The sequence below is a fragment of the Cololabis saira genome, chromosome 13 (assembly GCF_033807715.1).
Source record: "Cololabis saira isolate AMF1-May2022 chromosome 13, fColSai1.1, whole genome shotgun sequence".
Lineage (NCBI taxonomy): Eukaryota > Metazoa > Chordata > Actinopteri > Beloniformes > Belonidae > Cololabis > Cololabis saira.
Window position 1 is genome coordinate 19,491,443 of NC_084599.1, and position 22,908 is coordinate 19,514,350.

The window sequence follows — 22,908 nt, forward strand, 5'->3', positions numbered from 1 at the left end:
CCGAGGGCCTTTTGAGAAGATTGCTTTTCAGGGTCCAAATGTGTGCGGCTGGTCCCGCCGGGGGGACCGCTCGCTGCGCGCACATTCACTCGCTTAGGTCAGGGGTCCGCACTGACAACATCAACAAACGGCCAAAAAGACGCATTATGGCGGATTAGGAGCCTGATGAAAAATGCTGCTACAAATTAGCAACGAAAGCCCCCAAAGACCGTGGGTATATCCTTGTTCACTTTCAATTACAGACCGCCGAGGCCCGCTAACGTCCCCATTCATTTGGGGGCCTTTGTGGCTTGCTGGAAAATGGTCCTTTACAAACGAGCAGCAGCCACACAAGAGGCATATTTGCCCACTGTTGCGTGATATTCATCAATGTCACATACATCAAGTTGGGTTGGAAACATTTAAGGGATTGTGTGCATTTCTCACACCTAAATTGGAGGCTTCATTTACTGCAATTCCGAGAAGTAAGATTGGTTTAATTGGCTGTATCCACACCTGAATAACTTAGATTGGGAGCTGTCTAACTGGAACACGCAAGGTTATTATTATGGCTTATTATGGCACATTTGTGCTATAAGTGCAACTAGATTAGTGAAATAAATTATGTCCGTGTTGTAACCCCCCAAATAAATCTAGTTTAGACTGAAACCCTGCAATTTCAGTGGTTAGGAAACTTTTCCAAACATGTGCATGAAAAAAAAAACAATTAATACAATGAAACTGGGTTTTCTGAATTCAGTCCTTGCACTGCTCTATTTTTTCGATCCATGTTGAAGAGGACCTCTGCAATACAATAAAAAATAACGATTTTTCTCTTTTTAAATTCACAAACATTTATTAATCTCGTCATTACAACAAAAAATGACCTATGAACATTTAAGTGTTTATCTATTGACAACACATGACAAATGGTATGCTTCACAGATTAAATTGTGAATAGGGAGGGACGAACAATTAAACGATCGAGATAGGTATTACACCGTGTAATACGAAAAATCACACAATCTACGTGTCCACTGGCAGCGTGAAATGATTCTTTATCACAAGTTCACCATGTAAAAGAGATTCAAGGGGAGTGAGAGTGGATTTTTTTTCTTTATATGTTAGAAACACCCCTTTGGCTCCATGTGCTTTCTAAGTAAAACCTGAGTTTGCCGTCTCTTGTCAGCCTAAAATACAACAGTGCCACTTTCTCACGACGCACAAAATAAACAATATGAATCATAATAAACTTCTCAGTTATATTTATAAAAAATGGAAATTATTCCCGTGGTCATTGATGAAAGCTTTAACTTATTCGAATCCGCTTCTTCTTCATTCAAAATGAAGGCCGCACCAGGTTGCAGACCAGCGTTTTTTGTTTTGTTGGGGTTTGTTTTTTTTAGATCTTTCTCCAAGTTGCTTCTGCTTCTGTCTCTCAGTATAATACATATGTACAAGTCATAAATAAACGTAGCTCTCATCTTACATTGTTAGGAAACTTGGAGAGCTTAAAAAGACTCTTACTTCAGCAAGAAAGTGCACCCTACCTTCACGCTGGACGATGTCACATATATACATAGTTTTTTTTGTCTGTGTTTTTCTCTATCTCTCTTTTTCTTTAATATGGACACGTGTTCATAGTCGGGGTTTTGTTGGGAAAGGACTGACTTTGGGGGCTTGGCTGTAATATGTTGTCCTGTGATAAGTTCAAGTGGGTGGAAGCGGAGGTGAGTGCCGGGGTCAGCATGGCCAGGATCTGAGCCTGGCTGCCCGTCTGCGCGCTGTATGAAGAGCTGCTGGAGTTGGCTGCTCCGATGATATTATCAATGGAGAATGATGGTCGACTCGGGGTGCTGGAGTCCGTCTTGAGGGGGGGCAGAGAAGGGCTCAGTTGAGGGTAAAAAGTCTTTCTTAAATCGGCCCCTAAAAGTGAGGGCAGGTGATGTGGCGCGGGGAATATAGTGGCTGATGAAGGCAAGGTGCAGGGCGCATTGGGGAACGGGAATGAGCCGCCTGTGTGGTGTGGGTGATACGGGTTGTGGGCTGCGTGAAAGTTCTGCAGCTGAAGTCCATAGTTGTATCCATATGGTCCGTATCCAAACCCTGGTAGAAAGCCGCCGGAGTCCCTGAGGATTTCGGTGTTTTGGTGCCTCTTGAAGCGTTTCCTTCTGCGCAAGAAGCTGCCGTTGTCGAACATGTCTGCGGAGTCCGGGTCCAGGGTCCAGTAGTTGCCCTTTCCGGGGTTGCCGGGCTCCCGAGGGATTTTCACAAAGCAGTCGTTTAGGGAAAGGTTGTGGCGAATAGAGTTTTGCCAAGCGGGGAATTTTTCCCGGTAGTAAGGAAATCTACTGCTGATAAACTCGCAGATCTCGCTGAGAGTGAGACGTTTCTTGGGGCTCTGCAGGATGGCCATGGTGATCAGGGCGATGTAAGAGTAGGGGGGTTTCACCAGCGCACTTTTCCTGGGTTTGTCCCCGATCACAGTCCCAGCCTCTGCGCTGGATCCCAGCTGGTCTGACGGACAGTCGGAACTGCTGAGCCCGGGAGAGGAAACCCTGTCGGCCGTATTCTGGGAGTAATTATCGTCCGAATCATTGTCCAAGTTGAACTCGTGGTGAATGTATTTTCCGTCTTTCCCGACGGTTATGTCCCCTCCAACAACATCGATGTCCACATCTTCGGACAATGCAGAGCTGTCGGACATATCCGTCCCTAAAGTCATCCTTGGAGAAGCGTTTCTCCTTCCCTCTCGTTCCCCAAAAAACCCGACTTCTGTCGTCTGGTCGGGCTATAGAGCCAGAGCGCACAGACACACCTCTTTCTCTCCCTGCAACCTCAGGCTTTTGCTGCAGACTTATCTCCAACTACTGAATGAACACATGGCTAGAATCTACGAAACAGATAAGGAACTCTTTGACCTGTGATTCTGGCGACTTCTTGACGTCCACGGCTGCGAGAGCAGGGTCGTACGAGGATCTCATAGAGAAAACTTGGGACTGTCAGGCGTAAAAGCCACACTGAGAAGAAGTCAGCTTCTTGCGCCGATTGTCTCTTCTGTTTTCTTCAGATGCAATGGATTCCGCCCGTGATCATTTTTACGCATGGATTGTTTCAAAAACGCCACTTTTTGGATATCCAGATGCCCCTCCAAAATAGCTTTTACGCACGGGTGGTATCCAGCCACACTGTCACACTATCCTCCTAGGCTCTCAAAAGGTATTTATAGGACCATGCTGATCACGTGGTGTCTGAGTCAACGTTACCAGGAACTGGACGGGCATTCTCTGCAGAAAAAGAAATATTTGGATTTCCTCGACTGGCTTTTGAATATTGTATATTCATCGTTAAAAGAAGAGTAACAAAACTAAAAGAAGATGACAACAAGTGCTGGTGTCACTGTTTGCTCCCACGTTTGCTTTAAGCCTGGCACTTGTTTATATACTCTCAAGTTTTGATTGACAGACGGCAATTTTACTGATTCCCATCTTTATCAATTGGCTCACAGCTATACATTTAAGAAACAAGAGCGTTTGTTATGAAACAGGAACATGTAAAAAAAAAAAACAGGCTACTGAATTATACTGAATTGAATTCATATGAGATTAATTAGGGTATCATGTATAAAACATATAAACAGCTCGAGGATAAAATAATCTTAGCATGACCTTTAAATAAATTAACTCATCTCTGTTTTTGTAAGGTGTTGCATGGTCTTCAAACGAGGATTTCGGGATGTAATTTGGGTGAATTAATTAATTCCCTTTAATAGGTTTCGACCAGTTGCATAACAAGCCGGATAGCCTATTTCTCTTGAGTTTTTGTATTTTCCTTGTCAACAACACAGAACATTGTCTAATTGGATGTTTTGCCTAATTTAACTAGAATATGTTATTGTTTTTCACTCAACTGCAGCCTGCTGCACTTCGTCCTCGTCAACGGTAAAATGACACAGGGTGACGATATGGATTTGGGTTGTTTAGAGCAGGTATATTACCCTGCGGAGTTAGTGAACCTAATGCGATCCTGTCATCACCTCATTAGTCGCACCTGTAGGTGAAAAGGCGCGATGGTTTTGAAATTCCTTGCACGACGGAACAGATGATGAATTATTTTGAATATGCCTGCCTAATTTAGTTTTGTTTTTTTTTTTGTTTTTTTTTTTCGTTTTGATTGTTTACATTTTAAATGGAGTCCTGGTTTCTGTAAGGAAACAGGTTCAAGGCGAGGAGACGTAAATTAAAGACGCCTTGACTGATTCGAGTGTCAGAGCTGCGTGTGACGAGCCTGTAAAGATGTAGAATAAACAAACAAACCTGGCAGACAGCTGCCCGGCAGGCATGACGCAATGCTCTTTTTAAGAACTGTATTTTTCATAAAACTCATTTTACATTTTTTTTAAATTTATTTATTTATTTATTTATTCATGTATTTATTTATTTATGTATCCCTCAAAACCCAACCCCAGACCACACGCTAAAAACTGCATATGCTTTATTCCCGGATTCTCTCCAAGATATGATCAATGCAATGTTAAGATAAATTCATAAGGTAATCAATAATATTTAAGACATGTAAAATATATGAATAATTAACGTAAGACGTATATATATATATATATATATATATATATATATATATATATATATATATATATATATATATATATATATATATATATATATATATATATATATATATATGTATGTATATATATAGGTATATGATGTCTTCTGACCTTTTTTCCAATAGGTTTTCCAAAAGTAAAATTAATTAAATAATGAGTAAATGAATAGACTCAAAAATGATAAATGAATATATACTGTCGTCTTGTTTAAATTTAAAGATATTTAGTATGAATAGCCCTTTTTCATGCTCTTATTAATATTACACGAAACATTCATTTTTAATACAAGTTTAATGCTTAATATTGTGGTTTAAAGTTGTTGTTTTATACGTTATATTCTGAATTTTGCATATATTTAACCATCTCTTTCAGGGTTGTCATCTTACCAAAGGTCCATTGGTTCATGTTTTACCGGATTGTCCAGAGACGCACTTCTCATCGCCGCAGTTTGTGGTGCTGACGCGCCCTCTGCTGGTGAAAAAGTATTAAAAATTAATTTATGCTATTTGGTGTCAAAATAAATGTTAAAGCAAAAATTAAAAAATCAAACAATGTTATTTTGGTGTTGTGAGACGATAACAGAAGTGCAAAAACTCAGACGCAAATATTATTTATTAAAGAGCGGCTCATATGACTTTCATGATCTTTGTTGCCTAAATGAGGCGTTTGCATGGCGCATTGGTGTTTTTAAAGTGTAAAGTCTGTACGAAGTTGAACGGTGTACTTTCACGCATATTGATTTTTTTACATTAATTTATTGTCATATGTGTTGTTTATATTTTTTAGACACACTGTAATATTATATAGTAGGCATGGTTGTGTGTCTAAATAAACAGACCCACAACTTATCTTTTCAATGTAAGTGAAAGATTGAATAATATATAACACACACTGCAGAGTCATCTGAAAGCTCAATATGTGAGTACAACTGCTGAAGACAGTCTGTAAATCTAAGACCTGTTGCAATTTTTTTTTCTTGTTGCTTTGGACCCCGTTAAGAAATTTTATAATTAATAATAAAATAAAATATTATAAAACATGTTATGTCCGCACATATGCACCTACGGCTTAGAAGATTAGCTGGATAAATGATCATATAAATGCCGTCCTGGTTGGATGTGCCTTGTTTACCCTCTTTTCTGATTGAAAGATATCTGTTACATCTACACATTGGGCTGGGGAAACTAATATGATACAGCACAAGGTATCAAACCGTGTCTCAAATCAAGCTTTAATCCTTTTATTCATGTATTTTAGTCGCAACATAAACTATTTCCCTCTATGAATTAAGTCTAAAAATGATCCCAGATCAACAATGATGCATCTAATCAAATCGGAATTAAAAAACAAAAAACAACAGATATTGTTTAATCCCCCTCACAGAGGGTATAGCAGCATATTTATTCTACATACATCCAACAAACCACTGAAGAAAATGAGCAGCTATACAGTTACCGAGTGTGACAACAGTCCCAATGGCTGATTAATTACTTCCTGCTGATGGCAGGAACCGGTAATATACTGCGATTCTTGTGTTCTCGAACTTAAACATCAGTTTTCCATCACAGATAATAATGCTGATCCAAGAGATGCTATAAGACTATTTCAATGAATATTTGGTCAATAACACTCAAACTTATCAGTACGTCCAATCTACTATTATCTGCAATGTGTTTGCATTTAGATGATGAGGTGAGATTAGACTCCTTTATTAGTCGATTTACAATGAAATTTCATTCCAATACAGTCTTTATCAATATTTCATTACCACCTCCATCTCCTTTTTAATCTGTTCTTATTACCATGATGAGAACAATGCAATTAATGACATTTTTTCTTCTTTTTTTATTTTAGCTCTAACAGCCTACAATTATAAATTGTTTTTACACAGTATCTCAAGTTTAATCAGTTAATCAATATTGTTAAAGTAGATATGAAAGTGCTCAAATACATTTTCAATATTTGAATTTAATCTCAGAAGATAACAGAAACAAAATAATTAACTAAATAATAAACAATCAGATGGAAAGTATTATCAATCATGAGGAAAGGCCAAAACGTGATGAAGTAAATCATTTCTGTACAGATGCTGATATACCACAGATGTAAAACGGGAAAATCCAAAAATGGTGCAGGTATTCAAAGAAATTGGGCCCAGATTATTGTGTGGAGTTGCATGTCTTCAGTCTGTGATCTGCTTATCTGATAACTTTCAATAATCAACACTCCCCCAAAGCACATTCTAAACCAAAGCAAAACGTATTAAGGATTTTAAAGGCCTGTTATTGTGGTCATACAGACAACAGAAATACTGTATTACAAATGATCTGAAATACAAACCATGACTCTTAAAACTTTCAAGACACCTTTATTTAACAAAATAAATAGAAGCATTGCTATCAAAACTCCTTAGTGAAACACAGAACAGGTTTTATGAAATTAATTGAATCTTATTATGCTATTGACTTAAATCTTAGTAATTTAATTATTAGATAAAATAAGTTGAACCTTCATAGCCTTTTTTCATATTATTATGTTACTCATTAATTGCTGATATAAAACCTTGAGTTACACAGAAAGCATAATAAGTCTGCTGTGCACGAAAAAAAAAAATCATTATTTTCATGTAACCAAGAAATGTTTTTCCAGAAATGACACCCTTCTTCTTTTAATAAAATCTTTACATTGATAAGCTATTTACACACAGAAAATATCCGTTTTCAATTCGTTTTTTTTTTTAAATGACACTTTAAAAAAACAAGTTTTGACAAAGTCGAAGAAGTACTGACTTGAACAGGAAGAAGGCACGCATGTGAAACAACATATCAGAAGATACAATGATGGAATGTGTCAAACGGATCTGAATGGCTTCGCACCTTTATAAATAGGAATGTTTTATTCTGAGGCTCGGTCATGTTGTGTCACTTCGTTTCTGAACTTCTACAGTAAGTAAATCTGTCATTCAATGACTGTTTGCATTAAGGCTGATTTATGGTTCCGCGTTACACCAACGCAGAGCCTACGCCGAAGGCTACGCCGTAACTCTACGGCGTAGGCTCGGCGTCGATTTAACGCAGAACCATAATTAAGGCTTTAGGCGATGTTCATGTTAACAGGTGTTGTGCCAAAAAGTGATTGCCTGCCAGAATCTGATTTCTCCCCTGAAAATGGGTCTTTTTACCTGCCAAAAATTGATTGAAGGCCAAATACAATTAATGAAAGGTCGTTTCTACCTATATGATTTGATCTCATTCTTGAGCTTCATAATATAGGCTAAATACTAGAGCTCACAGGATTGCCTTTAACTCTTTTAAATGACCGTTACAATAGGCATTTTCCCCTGCCAAAAATTGATTGAAGGCCAAATACAGTTAATGAAAAGTTGTTTCTGCCTAAATATGACTTGATCTCATTCTTGAGCTTCATAATCTGAAAATCTGACGTTTCAGCGCTATCGTTCAACGGGCTGCTGTGCGCGCTCCCGCGGCCAGAAATCAGAAGAAATCAGATTCTGGCAGGCAATCACTTTTTGGCACAACACCTGTAGTGTATCTCTTCTCTCTCTTTTCTATCAATCAATCCCTCACATATACCGCTCTAGTCCCGACGCAAAGTTGCTCTGTCTCATGTAGCTGTTGTTGTAGGAGTTCATGGGGCCCGACAGGCCCAGCAGCTGCTCCGTGTGCTCGGCGCAGGAGCCGGGGCGCAGGGCCGGCAGGGACAGCCGGTTCCCCGAGCAGTACACCTGGGAGCTCCCCGGGGAGAAGCCGGACTGGCTCATGGAGGGCAGGCTCGGGGGGGAGGCGGAGGAAGAGGAGTAAGGATACCCGGCGTTGGTCAGGTTGGAGGAGAGGTTCCCGCTGTTCCTGCTGCTGAGCATGTTGGCTGATGACGGGTTCACGCTCTGGCTCTGGAAGGACGCAGACGGGTCTGAGATGGAGCAGCTGGAGGTCATGGTGCCCAGGTCACCATGCAGGGCCTGCTGGGAGCCCAGCCCCCCGTCCACCGCCTGCTGGCTGATGATGTTGTCGATGCTGAACATGCGGGGCTGTCCCTGCAGGCCGACCCCTGCGGGGGTCTGGTAGTGATGCAGCATGGCGGGATGCGGGGAGGATGCTGTCAGCTGGGAGCCGTAGCCCGGCCCCATCCCCGCGTAAAGGCTGTTGGGGTAGGCCGGCCTGCCCATGGGCGTCGGGGTGAACGCACTGGAGCTCTGCATGTAGCCCGGGTAGGTGCTCACATCCGTGCGCTTGAACCTCTTCCTCCTCCTCAGAAAGCTTCCGTTGTCAAACATGTCCTCCGCGGCGGGGTCCAAGGTCCAGTAGTTGCCCTTTCCCGGCCTGCCGGGCTCCCTGGGGATCTTCACAAAGCAGTCGTTCAGGGTCAGGTTGTGGCGGATGGAGTTTTGCCACTTCTTTGAGTTTTCCCTGTAGAAAGGAAAGCGCTCCATGATGAACTTGTAAATGCCCCCTAAGGTGAGCTTCCTCTCCGGGGAGTTGGCGATGGCCATGGCGATGAGGGCGATGTAGCTGTAGGGAGGCTTCCCCCTCTGGACGGGCCTCTTCCTGCGGCGGCTGCCCGAGGGCAGCGTCTCCTCGGCCTGGCCCTGCAGGGTCTGGCCCAGGGCCGCTCCCTCCTCCGTGATGCCCGGGCTGGAGCCCCGGGGCTCGCACTTGATCAGGACGCCGTCCTTCGGCCGCACCTGCAGCTGCATCCCCGGCGAGTCCAGGCTGACGCTGGGAGACATGACCACAGGGCTGGCCTCTGCGGGCGACGGCTCTGCGGTCATGTTGCACATGCCAGAGAAGTAAGAATAATTTGCCAGATTCATAAAAGAAACAATAATGTTCTTCTTTGAGTCGAGAATATCAATTGAGGGTAAAAAAAAAAATACCCACAGAGAGTAATTTTTACCTCTGGCTATACCCGCTTTTGCTCCGGACAGAAATAGCCCTTGTCCTGCACCGGCTGTTGTGTGCGTGTGTGTGTGTGGGTGTGTGTGTCAGTCCAGGTGAGAGGAAGGCGTTGACAGTTTTATAAGACAGGCCAGTAGTGACGCCACTGGGTCCACAGTGACGATTGAAGCACGAGCACCCACAACTCACGCCCATCCACTCCAAAGTTGACTGTTTTTAGGTATTTGGACTTTTTACAGCAGCCTGCATTTAATGATGTATGTATATGAGTTGAGTTGAGCTATACTTTAATGTCCACTATAGGGAAATTTGTTTTAGGCATCAAATACATGCATAGCATATAAAAACACATACAGACAGCCACAGATATAAGACTCAATACCACAATAAAATTAGTGAGAATGAAACCAAGCAGCAGTGAACGACATTGCACATACCCTAGGCAAAAATTGAATATATCCCGGAACCTCATTTCATTATTTGGTACAGTATGAAAAGAGCAAGAACAAAGAATAAAAACAAGCTATTTCCTCATTAGCAGCATAGTAGTAAAGATATATAAACAAGGACTGACTACTACTTGATCAATATGAATAATAATTGTAATAATGTTCTATTTAATTTTAAACCTGGTCTTTAACCAAGTACAACAAACATTAGTTTTCTCAATCTCAGCTCCAACTAACAACCCCTCTGTGATGTTCAAGCAAAGTACCGACTTGTGAAGTTTTTTTATCCCACCGGCTCTAAACCGGTTATCTGTTTTGGAGACACAAATAAAACTTTAGCGCTAGTGATCCCTTCTCTGAATCTCTGTTGCTCTCTGGCCTTTCACCGACAGCTGTGTGTATATCTAGGGCAGAAACAACACACACAGAGCTGAGCCATTCTCCTCGAAACCCAACAGCCAATCCACCAATTGAAAAATAATAACAAGCCGCTGAAAACAAGCAATTGAGCTATCAAAGCTTTTGGGGAAGAAAAGTAAATATCGCTCTATTTCATTTCATTTTTTTTGACAGTGATAATCAAACAATCTCCCTTTGGTAGAGTGGAGATGTGTTATCTTATGGATTTTGGAGTGAAAACACTTGTGCACACAGCCGGTATGAAGACAACACCCTTTAAGCACCAGATTGTGATGGTGCTGTTTGATTATTCATAGAAACAGAGGGCTACGATTAGCATCAACCACTGTCCGTTTTAACAGCATGGTGAGGCGTGTTGTGTTGCTTAATGTGGATAATGTCTGCCCATCAGGGAGGCTTCACAGTGTTGACGGTGGAATTAGGATGTTGCATGACCACTTGATAACTTGATGACACAGAAAATTAAACGAAGACCTGAATACATTTGTGGCACCGTAAGTGTAGGTATGCATCTGTAGGACACAGTTGGAATTATTTTGTTGTAGCTCTTGCACTGAGCTAGTTCATTACCATTTCCATCAACAACACAACTAATTCGTTTTAACAAATTAATTTCAATTGGATTAAAATTTGAAAAATCAACAAAAGAAGGACTAAGTAACACTAAATTCAGGCTAAATATTTTATTTAAAGCATGGTGGGTTTTTTTTATCACATTAACCTAACAAGTTACATGTTCACAAGCTCTGAGGCGACACCGCTGACTCCCCTTTGATCAGACCTAACATACAAATATGTTGGCCATAGCCAAACAAAAGTTATTAATCATCCCCTCCCACTGCTCTGCCAGATGCCTGTTTCACCGTCACCCGCTCTTTGCCAACACACAACAGCTGGGAACCCCCTTCCACAGATGACTGGACCCCCTCCCCGCCCAGCCGCAGCTCAGACACCACTAAGCCCAGCTAGCTACTCACAGCCAGTGGCTAACAGCTTCAGACAGGCGTGGGAGCGGGGATGTATCCAAGCAGGATCTGCCCCCAGAGCTGCCAGGTCAGGCAGGACAAACAGGGGCTCAGGCCAGGAAACAAGGTTCTCTGCCTCGGGGCCCCCAGCCTCCTGCTAATCCCCTCCCAAACGACCCTGCCACCGTGTCAGAGCCTCCCCACACCTCTCTGTATCCTCAGTACAATATTTGTTTCTCAGTCACATGAACAGAACAAACATCGTACTGTACATATTGATAAACATATCTCCGTGTATGGTTTTTGAAAAGAATGTGGCCTCTCCACCGAGTTAATACTGTAGGCATCAGATTTTATTTATCATTTTCTGGAAAAAGCCCTGCGATGGACTGGAAGCCGGTCCAGGGTGTACCTCTGCTTTTCACCAAGAAAGAATTGGGATAGAGCAGTAGATCCCTGTGACCTAAAGAGAAATAAACAGGTATAGATGATGGATGGATGGATGGATGGATGGATGGATGGATGGATGGATGGATGGATGGATGGATGGATGGATGGATGGATGGATGGATGGATGGATGGATGGATGGATGGATGGATGGATGGATGGATGGATATTTTGGACAAAAAAACCCAACAAAATCTGAAACCCTAAATGCAAAATGTGGTTCAACAATGCTCACAAACTGTGGAAAAGCAGAAGATTTGCTGTAGTGAGAAGTGAATTGTGGTTCATCCCTTGGTACTGATCAGGAGTCCTGCCAGGCCAGTCTAAAGAATAGTCGCTTAATTCGCCAACTCCTGTCAGAACCGTATCCTTAAGCAACAGGGAATACATTTTTTTTATTCTATACCAAATATATTACTGAAATACTGGGAAAAAAAGTTTCCCTTTCTAAAGAAAATGTGCTAATTAATAAATAATCATCTGGGGCTTATCTTGATAGAATTTTGTTTTCATGACGCACATGATGCTTTCTGTGGGCGACAGATCAGACCTGCAGGCTGACCAATTTCAGCATCTGGACTCCTTTACTGCAGAGTCATGGCATTGTAATCAAAGCCTTCCTGGAGCAGATGTCATCTGGATGGCAGCATGTCTTGGTGTTAGTATGAAGCCTTTTCAGCTACTTAGGTTACCCAGACTTTAGCCGCTGGTGTACCCCTCTGCTGCCGCAGATGATGGCTTGTGAATTGTATGTTTATTTCAAAGCTCTTCATGACCTCGTCAGGTCGGAGGAAGCAGCATCCATTCAGACCACAAAACCGTGTGACATGTTGACAAAGTCCATCTTAACTGAGCCCGGGATTCCAGGGAAGTGGTGGCATGTCGGAAACTTTTTCAAAAATCTTGCAGCACTAAAGGGTTTTCACTGAGTATACGTGTCAAGCAGGCTTCGTCTGTATTCATGTCTACCACGTTGAGATGGATTGTAACCATAAACCAGTCTCAGGAGAGGTAACTGTCTTGCCACAATACTGAGAGATTCTCTGGGATGCCCTCAAACACACATGTAAACTATTTACACACATTTACACAATGTTTTTAACTGAAACCAGCTCATCAAATGTGGAGTTGGAATAGTTTCTGTACACTTTTGTTGCGATAAGGAAAAAAACCTGAACGAAATTCAGGAAAAAAAACAATAAAGTTAAGTTTCGATTAAATTAACCGAACCTAAAACCAACCTAAAAAATAAGCACCCACATTCAAAGCAGACACAAGTGCATTCATACTTATTGTCATCCCTGATGGTACCAACTCTGCAGGTTTTCTCCCCCATATGATGAAATAGCTGCTGAGAAGTACGACGGGTGAGAGGAGCAGATGAAGTTGCTGAGTCAACACTTGGAATCCATTCATTCGAACAGTGGCTCCAGGGGATGAGAAGGAGGGGGAGCATGAGAAAAAGAGGGGGAATAAAAGAGTGAGAGACAGAAAGACAGGGAGACACAGAGAGAGGGAAGCACATGAGAGAGCGCACAACCTTTTTCTTGCTCAAGCTCATCAAGTACGGGCCAGGGCTCCTGAAAACGCAGGGATTACCAGAGTACTGGGGCTGCGCTGGCCTGGGCTGCCTCTGCTCACTCCTGCACTGCACGCTACACTGCTCTACTAAAGCGCTGAGCAGGGTTCTCACACACACACACACACACACACACACACACACACACACACACACACACACACACACACACACACACACACACACACACACACACACACACACACACACACACACACACACACACACACAACCAAATCGCGCCATGTTTATATGCAGCTCATTTATCATTTTCAAAGAGGTACAAATGTGTTTGAACAAATTTGATGATACAACCAATGTACTCATTTCTAAACTTGTTTTCACAAAGATCAGTTACCCAACTGATGTTGTAAATGTTTAAATGTTTTAAATTCACTGTTGAAAGCTGAAAAATGGTCTCTTCATGGTACATAAAATACAATCTTATCTGCTATTTTTCCTTTATTGGGGATTATTAAGTTTCCACCCCCCCAGGATAACCCTGAAGACCGGATCCTCTTCAACACTGCCCCACAGAAACCCATCCATGAGCCCTCAGGGGTGCAGAGAGAGAAGTTGCTTGAAGCATTCAAAAGAGTGACCACAGTTCTGAGGTCAAAGCAGGTTAAGATAAGCACTATAATTAAACAATTAGGATGTGAGCGACAGGAGCACAAAGTGGAAAGCGTGACTCCAGACTATGTGATGACATCTAAAAATCTTGAGCCCTTCTTTCAAGAGGGGTTCAAGTTGTTCTTTGAGGGATAAAATCAGATTACAGATTGCTATATAAATACATTTTACTTACTACTTACTTATTACTGAGTCCATCAGTTTTAGCTTTCAACAGTATTTTTGTATACATTTAAACACATCTGTGTTTTTAAACATATCATAGAAGGGATGCATGGACAGTTGGGCAAGTTTAGAACCCTAAATCAAAAGAAGTTGGGATATGGGCAATGCAAATACAATAAAATAAAACAAAATAAGAACTGTGCAGTGATTTTCTTATCATTTTAACTTGTATTTATTTGCAACAGTATGAAGATTTAATATCAAGATTTTCCATGTTTCTTCTCTTGTTAAGTTAATTCAGTTCGTTAATAGGTATCAATTCTTTTCCATTCAGGGGAAATTTCATGTTAGTAAGGATGTAAAAGGGAAAAAAAATATTCCAAATTGGTGTGTGATGTTAGCAGGTTTTTGTAAAGGTGATTTGGTGCCAGTTTTCATGAAAGGGTGAGTCTCTCAGGAGCAATGATGGGCAGAAGATCTGCACAAAAAATGCTCGGGGAAATCATTGAAATGTTTTAAAGGGACATCGGAAAAGATTTTCGTGTTTCTCCTTTGACATTGTTTTAATATTATTATTCAATGTATTTGGAGGACTGCACATGGGTACATGTAAATGGGCATGAATCTAGGGTGGAGACCCACAAGCTCTCACCCATGACCATAATTTGTCTATAGCTGATATAACCACATGGACAAAACATTTCTGGGGCGGGCTTTATATTATCTTTGTCCAGAGATGGCATCAAAGTCTCTGGGCTGAGGCATGGATCATGACACATTCCAGTACCGACAGTACCAAAAGTCTGTCATCTGGTTTTACCAATGATTCCCCACTTTCATATTCAGACATCTGTTTTTAGAGATTGAAAACAGAGCAAGGTTGGCTATGAGAGGAGGAACATTAGGTGATAGCAGGAAAAACACAGCTTTTCAGGCTCTAGACTACACATTTACAGATATAATTCCTTTTAAAATTTCCCTTTTTTAAAACAAAAAAAAACTCAAAGGGAAAATTGTAAATAATTGCATGTGACTAAAACAGACCAAAACCAAAGTGCATTGAAAAAGCAAAAAAGGGTTACAATAAAAAAACTCCCATGTGGATAAGAGATCGGACGCTAATAAAATGTGTTGACATTTTAAGTATAAATTTAAGTATAAGTATAAATGTAGCTATCCAACACATTTTGATTCCAAACTTGTCACACTGGCACTTGCTTAAAAAGCACTTTACTTTAGTTTTCAGCGTGAGGACCCCTTTAAAGTCACTTTTCTATGCACTGGGAATTTATGTACAGCTAAATATTGCCAGCTATCTTTCTTAGGTGAAAACTGAGGCTAAAACCATTGTCACCTGACTCTTAATCTTAGGAGGTGTGTTTGGGACACACCTGGTTTCTGCTGCTTTTCTCTACTAATTTTCTTTTTTTTTCTTCCTTTTGACTTCCAGTTGGGAAAACATTGTGGTTGGGTAATGTGGCATTTGTTCAGCTTAAATTTTTGCTGATATTTTATACATTTCAATGGCAATGCATCCCACAATTGTTGTAATGGCAAATCCGAGAACTCTACACATCCAAAAATGAAGCTTTAACTGGTATTTGTGCTTTTAAGGACTTTGAAGACCAAGGGCCAGTCCCAATACACCCCCTACTTTTCAGCCCTACCCCTAAATTTTGCGTGTTCCCGTGAGGGTAGTGGTGTCCCAATTCCTATTTGCATGTAGGGGTAGTGTGCATATCGAGGGCTAGGGGGTATGAATCTAGCCCTTAAAAGCTAGGGATTTCAGATGCTGACTTCACGACCGAGGGCCAGAAAAATTTCCCAGAATGCTTTACGTCATCATTTGCAGGCTGAATCAAACAAAAAAATTAGCGGACATTTGTCATTTTTAGTGAATAAAATCAATATTTTGAGTTAGTTTCTGCATAAAAATGCGTTTTGATTACATTTGTAGCAAGAAATATATATTTTACTTTCGTAATATTCACTCAATGAATGTACATAATCACTTGCTTGCTCGTTGTTGCGTTGTATCTTCAGATCTCGCCAGAATAAAGGCTGATTTATGGTTCCGCGTTACACCAACACAGAGCCTACGGTGTACAGTAGGTTACGCGGCGCCGCGTAACCTACGCCGTAGGCTCTGCGTCGATTTAACGTGGAACCATAAATCGCCGTCAGCTCTTCTCATCCCGGAAAACATCGGAGCAAATCTCTTAACAGGCGTTATTTGGATTAACTGAGCCCAGGTTGGGGATCTTAACGGTTACTTTTACGCCTGAAAAAATATTAAAACTTAATAAAGTGGCATATTAACAGCGCTACAACGGAAATTAAAACAGCTTCTAGGGTGAAGTGGTAGTGGGTGAGGGCTAGTGGTAGAAAGTAGGGTGAACATTGGGATTGGCCCCAAGTGTCAACATGTGATGAGTTTGGAGTAAAAAGGACTTGTTATAACAGAAATACTAGTATTTGCGCAGCTGGTAGTGCAGCCGTCTCACAGCAAGAAGGTCCTGGGTTCAATTCCCGCCGGCGACGCTGTGGGCGCTGAAGTGCGTGTTAGTTCCCCCATGAGTTCGGCGCCCACACCCTGGGTGGGGTTGGTGAAAGGGCCTTTCTGTGTGGAGTTTGCATGTTCTCCCCATGTTCCCTTGCGTAGCTAATGGGAGCTACCCTCACAAAAACATGCTCCTGGGCTATACATGCCCCCTCTGGCCAGCTGGGGCGCCAGATGGGGAGGAGAGAATGGGGAGGAGAGAAACCCCACCCTGTCTGGTGAAAAGAAGCGGCCTGCTCATTCCTCAGGTTAAGAAAGAGACCTGAGCTCAGTGCAGGGCCTCCCGGGGTTGGTAGAGGGAGCAATGCCCAGGACTGTCACTTAGGTAGGAGCACTGGGTTTACAACAAAATGTTTCCATTTCTTATTTGAATTTGTTCACCTAGTCATCTTCTTGTTTAAGCAATTTTTTTTTAAATACACTAGCTCTCCCATAATAAGTCATGGTGCTGCTGCACATGTTTTGTTCAGTCAGAATCAGGCGGGATCCTGAGTCTGTTTACCCTTTCTCTCATCAGCTCAGTCACTCCCCTGGCTCTGGAATATTTTAACTCGCAGCTCCAAGCTCATAAGTAAGCAGCATTATGTCCCCCTCTTTTGTTTACTCTCTGGCCCAGCAGTTTCATCAGTCTTTCTGCTCTGGCTGTCTCATTTAACCCATGATTAGTTTATGGACATAAAACAATTACGGTAAAGCATATCCTCACATGCCCTGTGACATGCTGTCTGAGGCCGCTGAGGTAAGCAGCTTAAACTTTAAAAATATAACACTTGTGAAGATTTTAACTGTATCCAAAATGTGTCTCAGTGGGGCATTTGTTCACGTGATTTGAATCAAGAATCACTGCTCTTTCATGTCACTGCCTAGATTTAGCACTAACTTTATTTAATATTCATTAACATATTTTCATTAGAGAATAAAAGGGGTAGGAAGGCAGCTTGGCTCTTATGGCGACGGGTAGCTTTTTTCCAACATTGAGGAACTACAGCATGTAGGAGAACAGTCTTGAATGAGATCCCCTTGTGTGAAGAGAAAGCAAGCCCAGTTGATGTTCTTCTGATAAATTACACCAATACATTCTTTCATACCAGCCTCAACGTTTCTGCAGCAGCCGAGAAAGGCCAAACCAAACACTGGCTTTCACATCTTTTAGCTAAGCTTTTTTAAGGTATATGTTGGAAAGTGCTCATTTGGTTGCAGTTTGTAGTTTAAGCCACAAGATGTCACCAAATGGAACGATTCCAAATCAGAAAAACAAAAAGGTATGCAACAGTTCAGTCCATCGTGTCTTTACAGTCTGGGACCGGTCAGGACATTAACTGTCTTCTTGCCCTCTTCTTCCTTAGCCATGCTTTTGTAATATGTGAGGAATATAGATTTAAACTGTTCTAAAAATATGTTGATGTTCCTGAAAAGCTGTCATCTTGAAGGTGACATATTTTTCTCTCCATTAATGTTGTCTTCACATGAGTGTACATTTTCTTTCCCACATTCATTTAGAAAGAGGCTGAGTATTAAATAGCTACCCAAAGACATTTCCAAGATGGTTGCAGTTTCATAATAAATGTCATAATAAAAGTAATTTTCTTGTAGACTTCATGCCAGATTTCATACAGGTAATTTCTATGTACTCATGACCAAAACATTTCAATAATTGACCCACACCAATAATTTAAATGGAAGACTGAGGCATTGCCATGCTGGATGCTGAGTGATGAGACGTGCCTGAAAGGACTTTTGTACTTTATTGTTGTGTAATGGGGGAAAACAATTCATATTCTGAAAATTACAACCCTAGTTCTAGAAAGGGTTGGGATGCTGCATGCAATGTAAATAAAAACTGAATTTACTGATTTGCAAATCTCATAAAGCCACATTTTATTCCCAACAGCACATTAACAACATATCTGACATAGCAACTGACACATTTTTTCATTTCATGGAAAGTTTAGTTCATTCTGAATATGATGGCAGCAACAAATAAAGCAAGTAAGAACAGGGTGTTTACCATTGAGTAGCATTGCCTCTGAAAAACTGTTGGTAAATGTTTAAAGAGACCATGTGTTGGAGTTTTAGCTAAGGAATGTGGTACCTTTCTTATCTGATGCAGTGGTGCAGCTGGTAGTGCAGCCGCCTCACAGCTGGAAGGACCTGGGTTCAATTCTGTGTGTTTACTTCCTCATGTCCTCGGCACCCATACCCTGGGTGGGGTTGGCAGAAGGGCCTCTCTGTGTGGAGTTTGCATGTTCTCCCAGTGTCCAGTTGCTCACATTAGCCACCCTCACAAAAACATGCATCAATCCTGGGCACTGCCTCCACACCAGCTGAAGGGGTGGGGAGGATCTAACGTGATCTCGTTGGGTGAAAACAAATGTTTTCTGTCTTCCTCTGAATGAGACGCTGTCTGGATGGATGTCCCTCTCATCATACCTGTTTTTAATGCAGTGCCTGACAATCACAAGTCTCTAGTTCTGACCTTCATGTTTGTCCCTTGTGCATGTGTATTCCATCTAATTCCCTAAATCTTTTGATGATATCACACGCTGTGGATGGGGGAATCTTCATAGTCTTTGCAATTTTATATTGAGGAATGTTTCCTGAAACATTCTTCCACAAATCTTTGGACACAATTTGTTGCAGATTACAAAACCTCCCATCTTTGCACCTGAGAGGCTCTTCCTTTGTGAAATGCTCCTTTTATAGCCAGTGATGCCTGTTGCCAGTTAACTAAACTAGTTGTCCAAAAGCGCATCTGGTTGTTTTCATTTACTTTCCCGGCCTTTTCTTGCCCCTATTCCAGCTTTTTTGAGACATTCTGCTATCATCACATTGAAAATGAGCTAACATTTTCTATGAAATCACAAGAAGTCAGATTTTTTATATTTGGTACATTATTTATGTTTTAATAGGAATAAAATATGGGTTGGCGAGATTTTCAATTCATTGCATTTTTTATTATTATTCTTATGTACATTTTACAGTGTTTTAACTTTATTGGAAGTGGGGCCTCTCAAAATAACACACATACCATTGTGAACCTTAAATTTAAATGAAAAAGAGAAGGACTGAGAGCAAATAAATGGAAAAATAACTCAATAATCAAACTGGACTGGAAAATTGGAGGAAAATTCTGCCTACCATCACTTTGAAAGGTACCATTGCAACATTCTATATTACCTGTTTTAATGCTATAGGAAGTACTTAATTTGTAACTTGACAGTTACAAATGAAAACAAACACTTTTTAACATTTTTTTAAAACTAGTCCTTTAAAAATATGTTATACACTGCTATCAACAAATTATGATACACCTTACGTTTACAAATGTGGAAGTAATGTGTAAAATAGGACAAAATGAACAGCAAGGTAACTGACTGAGGAGTGTAAATAAACACTGCTCTAAAACTCCAAAGCCAAACAGGCTTGATGACACTGTTAGACCTGCTTACCTCGTTTCTTTAAGAAGGTCCACTGAAAGAAAAGAGCAAACAGTGGAAATTATACACCCAGCATTTGTCCTTAAAGCTGAGATGGTGTTTTTTGTTTGTTTGTTTTTAATTTCTCCCAACTTTGCATGCTGAAAATGAGAAGATATACCCACACATATGAAGGATTCGGGTAAATTAGTATACAACTAAACTGATCCACTCAAGGCAAAACATTTTCTGTGCCATGCAACAATACCTTGATTAGATATAGAGCATTTTAATCTAACACAGACATCCAGCTGAATGATGCAGGTCCTGTTTGTTGGCTTTTCTGTAAGAGGCTCTGTGTATCTGAAGCATTCCTGGTAGGTTATGTGGACCAGACTGGCAGACTGGGTGATGAGTAACAGCTTACCGCAAAGGAAAGAGGGGCACAGCCTGGTTGTGTCTGTATAATCATGTGAGTGCACATGTGTTTAGGACTGCTTCATTTAGCTTTTTTCTTCTTCTTTTTTTCATTCAAGTGGCAGAGCAGAGTATCAATGAGGTCACAGTGACATAAATAAAAACCTTCATCCTTCATCCTTCAGAGTTTCAGAACAGATAGACAAGAAAGAGAGGCGGGCTACAAAAAAGGGAAAAAAAGACAAGGACTCTCATTCAGTTCTCAGCTGTCTTCTTATAACACTGTGTTTCAGTGTGTGCTTCTTTCTCTTTTACGTTAGCCCCTTAGTTTAAGACTCAGTCTCACATTTTACATGAATTTAAAAACATTCCAAAACAAAGCCACTTTACCAGTACATCATTTTATATCATCTGTGCCTTAACTCTCACTGCTCATATCACCTTCACTATGATCACTCTTCTCAACGCAGCCATTGGTCCTGGCATTGCCTGGTGGTGAGAGATGGACATGCAGACAGACACACACCAGCCAGCCTCACGACTTTATTACTTTGAGAGGCAATAAGATCCATCCTTTACACAGACTGGTAATGTAGGGTAGGGGTGTCATGGGTCTCTCCCTCTATCTGTCTCTCCCTCTCTCTCTCTCTGTCTCTCTCTTGCACACACACACATGCAGGATACATGCACAAAGACAGGTACCGAGTGTTCAACCTTTCTGAAGATTTATTAAAGTCGAAAGGTCACAATAAAGCTGGTTTCAAAGTCTGGACATTTTCCAGCAGATAGACTTTATAGAAATAAAAAGATAATCCAACAGCTATTAAACTCACTGTGGTGTTCTGTCTTTATTTTGAAGATAGAAGACACAACATGGAGTATATGTTTCCTCTTTTGTTGCAGTGTTGAGTTTTTTTTGTTTTGTTCACAATACTCATAATTTATCTCCTGAGGTTTAGTTGACCACTTAGTGGTTTATCCTCCTATCTTTGTAGAAGCGTATTAGGAGTAGCTGCAAACCAGTGTTTGTCATCCATCACCCCACCTCACTTCCTATTGTCCTACCCACTGTTCAGGACTAGCTCAAACAGGTGGGATCAGCCTCCTTTATGTTCTCTAAGACTAGCGCACACATGCTGGCGCTACACACCATGTAAAGGAACTATTTAAGCAGATGCTCACATATGGGATAAAGCTGCACACATGCATTCAAATGCATCGAGGCTTGAGTTCCCAGGTGTGCAGTTCACTGCATTGGCACAATCTATACACATGGTCAGTTTCTTGTTGTAATGATCATGTGATCACACATAAAGAGGAAGAAAAGAAGTATAGTATGTTAATATAACACACAGCATACTTTAACACATAACCATGAGCCCGAACAAGTTGGAAAAAGCTAAATAAAATGAAAAAGTTAGATTTATTCTAACAGTGCCTTTGATTTCATTTTCATTATAGAGAGTGTAAACCTATCAGATATTATGTTTTAAAATACCTCAACCCCTGCTATTCATATTTAGTAAAACAAAAAAATCCCAAATACATTTCTGCATTTAAATGCATATCCCTTGTGATTCCTTCTCGCAACATTTAAAAATAATACAGGATACAAAATGATGAAGTGTCTCTAATGTCAACACGTCACAACTGCATTATGTCCACTCCAACACTTTTTTCCTCTCCTTCCTCAATCCTGCCTTTGTAGTCTGTGCTTGATGAGTTTTGTCTTGATGAAAAATGTTTTCATTTAGATGGAACACAGATTTTTCTGACCACGATAAATGTTTCTGATGTGACTCTGCATCTCAAATGCCTAAAAGCTCAGGAACACCCCCTCTGGACTCAGCTAACATAAGCCTTCTTTGTTGGACAGTAAAGTTTTAAGTGTGATTTGTGTAGTTCTGCATCGTAAAGCTTGTCAAAAAAAGTTCCTGAGTAATTCTTTACACATTTTGTTACAGTACCACAAGTTTCCACCTCAGACATGCGCCCTAGACTTTACACACTAAAATTGTGTAACAGGGCAGACTCTTACCTCCACCTAGTGGTCTGTGGAGTAATTGCAATAAAATATTTAGTGTAGAGGTTATAATCCTCCCTGGATGGAACCAACACACAGTTTGTGTCATGGTCTTTAACCTCTGAAGTGCTGTACTGAGTCGTGTCACTTGCAGAAATGTTCTGATAATATGTCTTTAGTGTGCTGTGTAGAGAGCAGTCCGCACAAGGAGCACAGGGACCCGATTAACCCTTTGAGAATTGGTGTGGAAAGAATTACCTTCAATTCATGTGGCAAAGATGAAAGAGATAGTAGTGGATTTCAGAAGACAC

The 22,908-nt window shown here is 41.0% G+C and overlaps 2 protein-coding genes across 2 annotated transcripts; both read right to left on the reverse strand.

Moving 5' to 3' along the window:
• Positions 1-807: 807 nt before the first annotated feature.
• foxd2 (forkhead box D2) lies at positions 808-3,164 on the reverse strand. The gene has a single exon (XM_061738155.1). The coding sequence runs from the start codon at positions 2,702-2,704 to the stop codon at positions 1,601-1,603; it is 1,104 nt and encodes a 367-aa protein (XP_061594139.1). The 5' UTR covers positions 2,705-3,164; the 3' UTR covers positions 808-1,600.
• Positions 3,165-6,659: 3,495 nt separating this feature from the next.
• foxe3 (forkhead box E3) lies at positions 6,660-9,538 on the reverse strand. The gene has a single exon (XM_061738154.1). It carries the CDS (start codon positions 9,435-9,437, stop codon positions 8,190-8,192), a length of 1,248 nt encoding a protein of 415 aa, XP_061594138.1. The 5' UTR covers positions 9,438-9,538; the 3' UTR covers positions 6,660-8,189.
• Between the last annotated feature and the right edge of the window lie 13,370 nt (positions 9,539-22,908).

Coding starts and splice junctions, on each gene's coding strand:
- foxd2 (XM_061738155.1), bottom strand. CDS start 2,704: ATGACTTTAGGGACGGATATGTCCGACAGCTCTGCATTGTCCGAAGAT.
- foxe3 (XM_061738154.1), bottom strand. CDS start 9,437: ATGAATCTGGCAAATTATTCTTACTTCTCTGGCATGTGCAACATGACC.